The 14,283-nt window shown below is 34.5% G+C and overlaps 1 protein-coding gene across 2 annotated transcripts in view; it reads right to left on the bottom strand.

Moving 5' to 3' along the window:
- The window catches only part of LOC126819639 (regulation of nuclear pre-mRNA domain-containing protein 2), an 89,794-nt gene that overhangs the window by 13,268 nt on the left and 62,243 nt on the right, over window positions 1-14,283 (bottom strand). Inside the window, exons 6-8 of one of the 2 annotated variants that reach the window (XM_050547779.2) lie at window positions 9,877-10,052; window positions 8,125-8,335; window positions 3,048-3,250 (exon numbers count right to left, since the gene is read on the bottom strand). In XM_050547779.2, the coding sequence (XP_050403736.1) occupies window positions 3,183-3,250; window positions 8,125-8,335; window positions 9,877-10,052 (455 nt within the window). In that variant the 3' untranslated portion in view covers window positions 3,048-3,182. Of the gene's footprint in view, window positions 1-3,047; window positions 3,251-8,124; window positions 8,336-9,876; window positions 10,053-14,283 lie in introns of those variants that run through there. The other variant, XM_050547778.2, reaches the window with a different exon arrangement.

Genomic DNA, 14,283 nt, shown 5'->3' on the forward strand with positions numbered 1-14,283 from the left:
ATACGACAATACAAAATATACAATAAATGCAAATATACACTTATAAACAGTACCACATGGTACAAATGATGGCTATGGATATGATGAAAAGTATAAAAGTCAAAAAATTTATTTCTCTAATTAAATTTGCAAAAAAATGTATCACAAAAGCTTATTTTTAGCACTTTTCAATAAGCTCTATATTTTAAGTATGTTGCATTCCGGTCATTTTTTTTTACACCTATTGATACTATGTGCTTAGCACTTCAAAACCATCCGAAGAAATTCTACTTGCAACCATGAAAGAAAAAGTTAGTGTATCTTTTTCTGTACTACAGTGACAATGTGAATATGGTACCCTAAAACAAGTCCACAAAAAATTAGTATGGACTGATTTTTGTTTTCAAATTAGTGCTGGGGTGGAAGTTGACCACTCGCTTTATCAGACAGGGTCAAAATTAGAGGGTTGCTATTGCACCATAGAATGCAATCTGTGCTTAAAAAGGGTGATAAATACACATGTGAAAACCAAAATTTTACCCATAAAATGACTATTTCCAGTACAGTCCTTTATAGCGACATCAGGTTGTAACCACTTCAGTATATCACATCTTGCCCCTAGGGGGTGTCATACCATAAGTTTGATCAAAAACTTCCGAACCCCCCTATCTTAGCACATTTTGCTATTTTTGCCTGTTCTTCTCGCGGATACACTCTTAAAGCCCTTTCAAGATTTTGAAACTAGTTATCTATTGAAAGACCTAGATCTACCCCTTTCAAGAATACTTAAAATGTTATGTGTTTCTAGTTGTTTTGTCCACAATTGTCTATTGACATACTAAACAAATCATCTGTTATTCAGGGATGTGCCCAGAAAAATATTCATGCCGCGCGGTAATCTTCGGCAGAAATTTATCGAAAATGCGCAATTTCATGAGTCCAGGGGTCAAAATTCACGACGTCACCGCACCGTAGTATTTAGCGAAATTACCGTAGAAAATAAATAAGAACTACGGGCGACATCTTTAGTCGAGGTAATTTATTTAAGAATATGATGACGGCAATTTGCCAATGTTGACACTGAAACCACCGTTGTATACCTGCGTAATCCACGGCATAATCGAAAATAGGAATTTATTAATTATTGTTTTGTTTCTTTCCTGAGTTCTTGTGACTGTATTTTTCTATCGAAAACACAAGTCAGCATTCATTCAGTCGTACCATGGAATGGAATGGGGTATTGGAGATGCACACGGCTCGTTGACTGGTTTATTAAATCATTTTAAAAGTTCAAAACAATTTCCAGAAATAACGGCTATGAATAATTTATTGGAAAATATGATCAAATCAAACAAATCTATTCACGGCTACATAATTTACGGGTTTTCTCATCAAACTAGGTCAACTTCAAACAGTTACACAAAAAAACTTGACGCCTGGCGTTAACGTTGAGGAATGGCATAAACTCGCTTATCCCGCCCTAGATTGTTAGCACAATAGCCCAGAATTGAGTCAAATGAGGTCCCGTAGGAAATGGTTTTAAAATTATAAGCTTCCATTACCTTTAATAATAGGTAGGCCTACAGCTACACCGTTCGGAAAATTTTCGTGTCAGTAATATTCCTGAATAAATTACTGTCTTCGTTTTTTGGATGGATATAAAATGATACAGCACGGTGGTATTTTTCATAACACAATTTGTAGTTTTTGTCTATCACGTAACTTGCAAATATGTTTTTATTCATTCGTCCATGAGAGACACACGGCACAGTGATCACGTGACAGCCATAATTGAAATTACTTTAAAATAAAATTCCGTACGACTATGCCATATAGTTTTCAATAATAATAACGACAATATGTTTAAAATTTAGCCTCTGCCAGCATGTGTATAATATAAAAAATCATAACGGTAAACGTAAATTAAAACTAAACCTAGCATCGCTGGCTTATTGACCTAGAAATTCCAACTGATGTCACGTGTCATCGGCGGATTTGGCATCGAAGATTTTGTCGGAAAAATATATTATTAATGACTGTTCTGAGGATTATATTCAACTAAGATTTAAATTTCTGTAACAACTGGTCAGCCAAACCATTAAATGCATGATCCAATTATTATTTTATTATCTACCGGTACCTGGAATCTATACGGAGTGTCGAAGAAGCACGATTCCCGAGCGAGATTCGCAATCCATACCGAGAGGTATGACTGCATGTTATTGTAGCCAACAAGCAAGTTGATTGACTACTTAATCAAAAAGTAATAATTAACCCGTTAAATTTAGCCGAAAGTAGATTGATTTATGATACCATAGCGGCCGATTCATTGTTTTTACCAATTGGTTTGTTTAAAGTTCAAGCGGCTAAAGCCGACAAAAACCCCCAGTTACAAATCAAAGGCTGGTTACGCGAGTCAATGTTTGGAAAAACAGCAGCTTCCGTCATGTCGATGACAAGTAAACAATAAGCGTCAACTATCGGAGACTCGGAGGTTGCGTTTCTATGACAGTTCTAGCATTTCCCGAATTGTCGTATGTGGACACTAAAAATGCGAGATGAGAAAGAAGGCGAGGCCCGGCGGACCCGAGTGAAATAGACAAGCAGGAGTCCTCCGATAAATCGGTCGGCCTCGGGCCTACGGACCGACGTTTGTGTCGAACACTGACCTCAACAGCGAAGTATTCATTTAAAACGCAAGTTTGGTACCATGATACTTATATTTGGTGGAATTTACGTGGATACGGATTATAGAATAGTTTAAATAGCGAAAATAGTCGTCTGCTAGTGCTATTTTTAAACAATAACGGTGCAGTAGGCTTTTTTAACCAGTCATGCTAGTTACATCGCGCTGATGTGACCAGTTAAAAGAGTCTAAACTCTGTGCATCAAATAAGAAATCGAAAGTAATATATTTCGTCGAAAACGAACGTTATATTTAGATGTCTATGATACGAGGTCAGTTTGACACGAGTCAAAATAATTTATTCAATTTATGAGGTTAAAAACAACAAATAAAAACGCTTTTACCAATTTAGATTATCTTTATTTACAAGAAAATGGAGATGGGCGGAAATCTGCTTCAAGATATTTTTGCCGGGTGGACAATATTGGTGCCGGGCGGTGCTGCCCGGTAATTGTAATAGTAGGCACATCCCTGGTTATTATTGGACGTGGAAGAAAGTTCAGTTTGATTTTTTTGTTCACGACATATGGCATGAGTTGATAATGATCAACTTTCGCCAATCCCAAGAATATACACATTTATAAACTGCAAGAAAAAGATCAAATATAATGCATGTTATAATCCAATAAATAGTGATGATCCGATAATCGGTTTCAACATCGGTAATTGGCCGATAAGTGGCTTATCGGTGGAAATCTGTATTAGTCGATACTCTGTGATTTTGCCGCTAATGGAGTTGGTGATATCTGTTCAAAAGGAATCAGTAAATACCTTTAAAATATTATTCAACTATTTTGCCTTATTACACTATTTTGCCTATACCGTTTTTGTTTTTTTAGGACTTCAAATTTTTTCTAATGGTTTGGATTGTTCGTATTGGTTTTATTTTATTTTTTATTCGAGTAGTAAACAAATCATTATTTTGGTTGACCCTTGGTATCTTTATTTTTGTTGCCGTCCGTGTGGCTATTTAGACATAATACAAGACACTCTCATAGAAGGCCGTGAAAAGGAAAGAATAAACAGATCAAAATCCTTACCAGTCTAGGTTATTTTTTTTAAAATCCAATATTCACATATTGTTTGAGAGTATAGGTAGACATGTGTTTTTTCAGAATACCATTTCTGTGCATGTTCAAACAGACTTTAACGTACAACAGTCAACCGATAAAACTTCTGACTGGAATAAGGAATAAGCCTGATGATCAGAACACAGCAGTACGTTGCAAAGGCCCCTTTCATACATTAAAAATGTAGACATTTGTATCATTAACAACATTAACAACTCATAATATTGATCATACTTTATTAATTCTTAATATTACAAACACACAAGTTAAGTTCCCAATAGATGGTTTTATTTTCAACCCTAGTTATAGAAATGGCAGGAGAATGTCACGTGACGGATGGGAAACTATCGGTTTGATGTCATATCATTACCCCATAAACTATTCTGACATCTATTATAGACATACAGGTGCAAATCAATTTACGGAATTATATCGTAATAAATTGATAATCTCGACTTTATTAATTAATCATACAGCAAATAACTAAGTTCACAATAGATTGTGTGTATTTTTGACTGTGTAGGAAGCCGTGACCCAATTATTCTTTCAAAAAACATCGGGTCAGGTTTGATTCCAGAGGTAAAATAGTACCAGGCATTTTCCGACTAACAATGACATGCATCTACACCGATTAGATTATCAAAACATTTGGTACATTTTACTATCGGTAATTGTAATTGTATCGGCTAATATATATTTCGCTGTCAATATCTGATATGGGTAAAACCGATAGTAGCCATATCGGACCATCACTACAAATAATCACAAACAAGAAAACAAGTACCGTTCATAGTCTTTTGTATCTTTATTAGTTTACTAGCAGGATACCCGGCTTCGCTCGGGGGTCATAACTCGGAAACCGGAAGTGATAGACTAAAGCCACCTGGCCTATGTTACTCCCCGGTCGGAGCTACCCCTATACCCCAAATTTCAGACTCGGGGCAGACCTAGTGTAGCCGACAACCCCGCTTCACTTGGGGGTCATAACTCCACAACCGGAAGTGGTAGACTAATGCCACCTGGCCTATGTTACTCCCTGGTCCGAGCTACCCCTATACCCCAAATTTCAGACTCGGGGCAGACCTAGTGTAGCCGCCAACCCCGAACAGACAGACAAACGACAGTCACAAATATTAGTATAGATTATTACTTTTACTGTAAACATTAATCAACACTAACCCGAGATTGATTAAACATACATTATGCAAGAGTTAAATCTGCCTATTGTAGGTCTTTCTTTAGGCCTGCAATGTTATCTAAATTATTAACTAGACATTAATTAACTTATCCAGACCATAATCAACTGTCGATGTCAACACTAGCCTGAGATATTTACTGGATTAAGATCCCATTTGCTGCTCAGCTTTCATTCAGGATTTAATCATGAAATGGATAATCAAGACTATGTTTTTTATCATACCAACTTTAGTAATGATAATCGAGCTTAGGCCGAAAATTCAATTGCTAAAACCTCAGTTCAGAGGGATCAATTTGACTGAAATTTTCAGCAAATTCCCTTTACATTATGTAGTTTTTAACTATTATAGTGAGAACTGCCAGCTCTTTATCTAATCTCCCATAATGTATCTTTAATAGACAATAGATCTCTCTATTATTGACAACGCAATTTAGTGATAATTGTCTAAGCATATGTAATGGATCGGAACAGATGGACAACATGAAAAATAAAGCTTAGAAAACTTTTTGTGAACAAATTTATTGCCTCAAAAATCGCGTATTGATAGGGTAGCCGGTATATATATATATGGGTCACTTTTCAGTATTGGGCACTTTTCGAATGTTTTAATATAAATTCGATTTATAATTAAAATTTTGATATTTCAAATATTTCATTATTTTCCATCCATGCACCAATACCTGCTGTAATATTGAAAATAAAACTGGTTCAGTAAATATTTTTTAAAATTTTTTATCTATCAACAATTGTCAAAATTCGTTATTTTCAACTTGCAAAATTGTGACATGGAAATCTGAAACTTTTCATTCCATGATTGCAAGTATTACAGGCAAAGAAATGAAGCATGCTGACTTTTAATGAAATAAATAATAGTTCAAATCATCATTTAAAACCATATTTGACACTCCCCTGTTTGTTGATTTTTTTTTACGTTCATCTGACTATGAGGTTGCGCACGTTACATTTCGTGTCCATCAAATATTAAAAAAATGTTTTGTGTTGGAAACCGCAATGGCCCGATAAACCTACGAATGTTATTTTAGAATGTTGAATTCGGTCGTTCTAAAGAATATACCTTTGCATGACAAGCCAAAATTATAATGTAATGAAAAAAAACCAAAGGTCATTCATTGATACATTTATTCGTGTCCTATTTTCATTTGTAACGTCGGTAAAACATTTACTTCCTTCGATCACCCATCCATCGCTGTAAGCGCTCGTTTGTTTCTAAAAATAGATATTTACGACATTGCCGGTAGTTTTGTTTACTTGGAATCACGTGATGACTGCATACGGAATTTGTTTCATCTTTGGTCTTGTTGTGTCCCGTCCGGTGTGAAAGCTGTAACGTCGGTAAGAATTGTGAGTATACATTTAAAAAATGCCTAATAAATTGAAAGAACAATGTATGTTATGAAAAAACAGACGATATGATGGAAGATAATTATCTTCGTTAATGAAATTCACTGTGTATGTTCACCGTACGAGAGCCGTGTGAAGTACGTCCAATGATATTTCAGTAATTTCACATTTAATGCTTGGCTTCCGTGTAACGTCGGTAAATCACTTTTTCGGGTTCTATTACTAATATAAAATAAATCTAGTATATTTTGTGGTACTTTGTTTAAAAATATTTTGATGTAGTCTGTGGTACTTTGTTTAAAAATATCTTATTTTAGCCTATAATTTAGAAACAATAAAAGTACATTGCTACTTTTATAAGACTGTTGACAGGCAATGCAATTTAAGCTAGCTTCCCTTTTGAGTTCAATATTAACATCAATTTATAATTTATAATTATATTTTTCAGATCCTGGAAATCAAGGGGGGTGAGGTGTTTCTCCAATATATGGAACAGTCTGGGGATTTTTAGCGTTGGCCAACAAGGGAGAATCAAAGTTGGGAAATGGTTCATTCCATAACAAAAAAACTAAATCCCCGCCAATTGTGGAAAATAAAAGTTGTAACCGGTTTCAGTTGTTTAAATTTGTTTAATGAATTATTGGCACCAGTTTTTCTGGATTTGTTATTTTTATAATAAAGAAAACGTTAAATGTAATTTGTGTTTTTCTATTTTGGTGTCCCATCATAAAAATGTAACATACGCAACCAATTAATTTTCTTGAAACCAAGAAAGACAAATTGGAATTAAAACCAGTAACATTGGAGTCCATTATAAGGCTTATTATTTAACATTAGAATTGATAAATAGAGATTAAATGTTATTGCCATGGTAAAATGTGACTAAACATTGTACGCGCAATAAGGTTTGTAGTTTTTGGTTTTGAAGTATTTTTGTCTTAAAAGCGTAAAAAATCTGGATGCTGTTGTTATATTTTTGGTCAGATGAACTGAGTTCTGATATAGCACATGAAAAATTGTGTACATTTTCAAAAATTGTACCAAACCTGAGTCACTATTTATGTCCTGTGTAACATGCGCAACCCCTAAACATTGAGGCATAAAATCAGAATTTTTTTAATTCTCAGAACTTACATTATGTTTTCGTTCTAAAATATGAAAATGTTACATATTTTTATTTGTATGCAGATAAATTTAAGCAAAATTAGTGAAGATTTATTTTCTAGCAATAATGTCACACTTTTGTGCACAATACCAAAAAGTGACCCATATATAGAAAGTAGAGACACTCAATCTTACTAGAAATATAATGGATTCCCTGGAAAAATACCCATGGGGTGTTTACAGGATGACACTTTTGTATGTGTTGATTGTGAGAACACTGAGAAACTTTAATGCTCAGTAGACTTTGTGATTAAACGTTGGAAAAAGAAGTTGGCAAAGGATAATCCAAGAATGTACTTTGGCTCAATATTTATGGTAAATGGACAGAGACTAATGACAAATATAAGCTTAATGGATTCTGCCTCAATGAAGTCATGTGACAAACAAGACTACTAAAAATAGATTATTGCGGCATGAGGTAGTTGTCTTACGATTAAAATGTTTTGAGAGGGATTTGATTTTGATGCAAACTATTTTGAATATGTTATTGGTCTAAAAGTATCATCAAATCACACAGTTTATGTCCAGGAAAGCATCTTTAAATTTAAATAGTATAGTATATTAATAAATCAAATGTTAACAAATATGGGAAAAGTCAACCTTTAATTCCCAGATTGAAATTACAAGATGCTAGTGTTTGCTTTAATAATTTGGATTACACCCACCTTTTCTTGATTTCTTTTCATCACCCGAGTCTACGTCCATATCTATAGTATTAGTATAATCATTAGGATCTGATTGTGGTGGCGTGGGTTCTGGCGATGGAGCATCTAATATAGGTGAGGCTACAGGACTTGGTGTTCCAGGAAATTTATTTTTAATATCATCTAACTTTCTTTTCATATTGTTGATTCGGGTACCAAAATTTTTATATGCCTGAAAGTAAATTGTTAGTTTGTGTATATACATACCAAGATGGCACCAATGGAAAATTTTTTGTTGTAATAATTCTGCTATATTCATAAAGATAGGTTGCCAGGCAACGAAACATACCCCCACAGAAGCTAAATCGTCCGGGCAGTCAACAAGAATTGTCACATATTTTTACTTTTTCGGTAATGAAACATTTATAATACATTAAAATTTGATTAAGAGTAACAACTCATTAAGTAATTATCAGAAAACCATTAGAATTGGTTTGGTTTTTATAAAGTTTTGCCCCATGCTAACGTTTAGTATAGGAAACTTTTAACATCATGGATTTAGCTGTTCAAGTCATAAAAATTCATTGCAAATCAATATACTTGTTTGTCTCAAGACCTTAAACTCTGTGTATGAATCTGAAGTCAATCAGATGATAACTTTAGCTTCTAGAGGGTCACAATGTTTTTAAAAGTGATCAAGGGCCATAACTTTGGCAGTAATTATCGGAAATCGTTGAAAATCAATATAATTCTTCCTCTCATGACCTCAAACACTCTGTATCAATTTAAAGTCAATCGGATATTAACTTTAGCCTCTAGAGCATTTACAAGATTTTTTGAAGTGATCAAGGGCCATAACTCTGGCAGTAATTATCGAAAATCTTCGTCTCATGACCTTTAACACTGTGTATAAATTTAAACTCAATCGGATATTAACTTTAGCCTCTAGAGCGTCCACAAGATTTTTCAAAGTGATCAAGGGCCATAACTCTGGCAGTAATTATTGGAAATCGCTGAAAATCAATAGGCTGCTTCGTCTTATGACCTTAAACACTGTGTATAAATTTAAAGTCAATCGGATATTAACTTTAGCCTCTAGAGCCTTTACCAGATTTTTTCAAAGTGATCAAGGGCCATAACTCTGGCAGTAATTATTGAAAATCGCTGAAAATGAATAAACTTCTTCGTCTCATGACCTTAAACACTGTATAAATTTAAACTCAATCGGATATTAACTTTAGCATCTAGAGCGTCCACAAGATTTTTCAAAGTGATCAAGGGCCATAACTCTGGAAGTAATTATCGGAAATTGCTGAAAATCAATAGGCTTCTTCGTCTCATGACCTTAAACACTGTGTATAAATTTAAAGTCAATCGGATATTAACTCTGACCTCTAGAGCGTCCACAAGATTTTTTGAAGCGATCAAGGGCCATAACTCTGGCAGTAATTATCGGAAATCGCTGAAAATCAATGGCTTCTTCGTCTCATGACCTTAAACACTGTGTATAAATTTGAAGTCAATCGGATATTAACTTTAGCCTCTAGAGCGTCCACAAGCAATTGTGGACGCCGAACCGCCGGACGGACGGGGCTACTACAATATACGACCACATTTCAATGTGGGTGTATAAAAAGTGCCAGCCCATTGGTTATATAGGCTTTTGGGGGGGATTTGGATGCATTTAATTGGGTTATCTGTTATTGAAGTATATTGGCACCTAATTTGACAATCCCAATTTAAAGTAGATAATTCATCAAATTAAGATCTTACAATGGCAACTCTTTTAGCCTCTCGATAATTGTCATCATAATATAATTCACTAGTTTCTGCTAAATCGATTATTTCTCCTCGATCATTTACATCTTGTTCCAGATAGTTAACAGTAGCTTCTATTTTAGATACATCATCTTCAAAATTGTTTGTGAATTCTTTCCCCTGTGATTTATCTGAAGAAAAAAAAACAAAAAACGATAATCATTTTTAATTCTATTGGTGTTTGTTCATTCAATATTTTTAAATGTTTATTCAGAATCTAGAAATGAGCACGGTTAAATTGAACAGTAAACTATAAACCGCAATATTGCAAATAAAGTGTTCAAATTAGATTGTGTATAATTAAAACATTCCAACATTCGTTTATGTGAATACTTTAGGATGTTCTGCATTAATAAAGTAGAACTCTAAAATGACATAAGACAAAATGAATTGGGGTGTAACTGTAACAGCCCAGATTCTGCGTGCACCAACTAGGCTAAAAGGGCTTGCCACGAAGAAAATGATGGCGAGCAATTAAGCACTCATGCAAAACTAACCTTGCACGAGTATGGCGAGTGGTTAATTTTACTCATGCAAATTCAGCTTACGTGAGCAATAGCTGATACTGCACCATGGCATGTCTTCATATTTAACACAAATTTTTGTATTCGTCACGTAGCTTGCAAAGTTTTTATTCATTCGTTGATCATGTAACAACCATAATTGATTTGCTTTATAAAATAAAATTCTGTACCACTAGGAATTAGCTTTCAATAATAATGACAATCAGGCCACGAAATTTCAAACTTTGGCCTAGCCAGAAAAATGTTTGCAGGTTTATGCTCTACGTAACCATTTTCTTTGGTTACGCCAGATGACCATTGCGTAACCCATGTTTTATTCAGATTTAAATGGTGCTATTATTCATTTCCACTTAGAGTGAAATTACAGCGAATGAATTTTTTTCAAAGAAATAATTTGACTAATTTATATTCTTTTATATTTCATATTATATTTTGAGGTTAAGTGTTTATGACTTTAATCCCATGGTGTCCCCATTTAAACATTAGAAAAATTTGTTCCACTTCACTAAATCCCTATATTTTAAGTAACTTAGAAAGCTTCTTATCAACAAGTAATAATTAACCTGTTGTAATTTAGCAGAAAGTAGATGGATACCATAGGGGCCGGTATAATAATTCTTTTATCAATCGTCTTTTTCAAACATCAAGTGGCTGAAGCCGACTTTTATCATGTATGTAAATGGTTACCCATATTACTTGTCACGGTTCGGTTGCATGTGAATCGGTTCAAAGAAGCCAACAGTGAGGCGGATGTCCCCCGCCGAAATCCCAAAATAAATAGATGACACATATAAAACATACATTAGGCAAGAGCTAAATCTGCCTATTGTAGGTCTTTCTTCAGGCCTGAAATGTTATATAAACTATTAAATAGACATTAATTAATGTATCCAGACCATAATCAACTCTCGATGTCAACGCTAGCCTGCGATATTTGATGGATTATGATCCGATTTGCTGCATAACTTTCCTTCTCGTTTTAATGATTAAATGGATAATCGAGACTATGATTTTTGTCGTACCGACTTTAGTAATGATGACCGAAGCTATGCGGAACTTTCGATTGCTTATTTCTCAGTTCATAGTGGATCAATTTGACTGAAATTTTCAGCAAATTGCCTTTACATTATCTAGTTTTTAACTATTATACTGAGAACTGCCAACTCGTTATCTAATATCCCATAATGTATCTTTAATTAATCGCACATTTATTTTTTTCAAAATTATCGAGCAATCAAACTACACACTAAGTTTCATCACTCTCTATCACATAGAATCAAGATTATCTTGTCCTAAAGCATTAACCAATCAAATTGCTTATCTCTGCTTACCCTAAGCAGAAAATGCTCATCTTCAAACTCCATCAAGGCATTGACCCAATAAACACCTACACCAAGTTTGAACATTCTAGCTCAATCAGAAGGAGAGTTTTTGTGTTCCAAAATCTTGGCCAATCAAATTGCTTATCGCTCTGCTTACCCCGAGCAAAAAATGCTCATTATCAAACTTAGTCAAGGTATTAATGTAATGATAACTTTTGTCATTCGAACGTTCACAAGGTTCACAAAGTAAAATAATTGACGGAAATTGCTGAAATTCAATAGACCTCCGTTTCACAAATTTAAATGATGCATATAAATTTCATACATATCGGATGATAACTTTCATCAATCAAGCATTACCAAGGTTGAACAAAGCGAAACAAAGGCCATAATTCTAGAAGTAATTATTGTAAATTGCTGAATTTCAATTGGCTTTGTGGTTTCACCAATCTAAATGATGCGTATAAATTTAATACAGATCAGATGATAACTTTTGGCGTTAGAGCGTTCACAAAGTTCAACAAAGTGAAACAAGGGCCATAACTCTAGACATTGCTGAAATTGAATAGGATTCTTCTTATTTAATTTATTCATTTTAATTAAAGATACATTATGGGAGATGTATTGAATATTGTGGCTAGCCTCGATCATCATTACTAAAGTCGGTAGGATAAAAAAACATAGTCTTGATTATCCATTTTTTGATTTAATTATGAATGGAAGTTGAACATTGTGTTTCAAGGTCTCGACCAATCAAATTGCTTATCACTCTGCTTACCCTAAGCAGAAAATACTCATTATCGAACTTAGTCATGGTAATGGTAACGAAACTATACACCAAGTTTCATCACTCTCACTTAATTAGAACTAAAGTTATCGTGTCCCAAAGCATCAACCAATCAAATTGCTTATCTCTGCTTACCCTAAGCCGAAAATGCTCATTTTTGAACTCCATCAAGGCATCGATCTAATAAAAATCTACACCAAGTTTGAACATTCTAGCTCAATTAAAAAGAGAGTTATTGTGTCCCAAAAAGTGTGACGGGCAGACAGACAGGCAAACGGACAGACAGACAGACAGACGAACCCATTTTAATAGTCCCCTGCTTTCTTCGAAAGGCGGGGGACAATAATCATCGCAGGCTAGCGATGCCATCGAGTGTTGATTATGGTCTGGATAAGTTAATTAATAATTTAGATAACATTTCAGGCCTAATGAAAGACCTGCAATAGGCAGATTTAGCTCTTGCATAATGTATGTTTAATATAACATTGTGATGTATTCGTGAAAGGTGACCAAGCCCTAATATTTGAAAACCAGCGGCTGCCAGGCAGGATACGCCCACATTTTCGAGAGATGGATAGAAAACAAGCTAAAACGAAAGTGATTTTTCCTACAATCAAGGGTCATAATTCAGGAAATTACAATTCGATATGTGCAAATATCGAAAGGAACCAAGATCTTTGAGTTATAAACTTACATTTCAAGTTTCATCAAAATCGGATAAAAATTGTGACCTCTATAAGGTCCACAACCATATTTTTACGCAATTTGAGAACAAGGGGCAGCCATTTTGTCTGTCAGTTTTGGGCCGATTTTCACGAAATTCGAACTCAGTCGTCCTTAGGGTGTAACAGTGATATAATAATACGTTTTTTAAAATCAAATAAAAATGATGACCTCTATAGGGTCCACAAGCTAAAAACGCGATTTTTCGTACAATCAGGGACAATAATTCAGGAAATTACAATTCGATATGCGTGAATATCGAAAGGAACCGAGATCTTTGGGTTATAAACTTACATTTCAAGTTTCAACAAAATCGGATAAAAATTGTGACCTCTATAGTGTCCACAACCTTGATATACCCTATTTTTACGCTATTTGAGAACGAACGGCGGCCATTTTATCTGTCAGTTTTTGGCCAATTTTCACGAAATTAGAACTCAGTCGTCCTTAGGGTGTAACGGTGATATAATAATATGATTTTTTAAATCGGATAATAATTATGACCTCTATAGGGTCCACAAGCTAAAAACGCAATTTTTCGTACAATCAGGGGCCATAATTCAGGAAGTTACGGTCCGATATGCGCGAATATCGAAAGGAACCGAGATCTTTGGGTTTTAAACTTACATTTCAAGTTTCAAAAAAATCGGATAATAATTATGACCTCTATAGGGTCCACAAGCTAAAAACGCAATTTTTCGTATAATCAGGGGCCATAATTCAGGAAGTTACGGTCCGATATTCACGAATATCGAAAGGAACCGAGATCTTTGGGTTATAAACTTACATTTCAAGTTTCAACAAAATCGGATAAAAATTGTGACCTCTATAGGGTCCACAACCTTGATTTACCATATTTTTACGCTATTTGAGAACGAACGGCGGCCATTTTGTCTGTCAGTTTTGGGCCGATTTTCACGAAATTCGAACTCAGTCGTCCTTAGGGTGTAACGGTGATATAATAATATGATTTTTTAAATCGGATAATAATTATGACCTCTATAGG

Source organism: Patella vulgata, chromosome 4 (assembly GCF_932274485.2).
Source record: "Patella vulgata chromosome 4, xgPatVulg1.2, whole genome shotgun sequence".
Classification (NCBI taxonomy): domain Eukaryota; kingdom Metazoa; phylum Mollusca; class Gastropoda; family Patellidae; genus Patella; species Patella vulgata.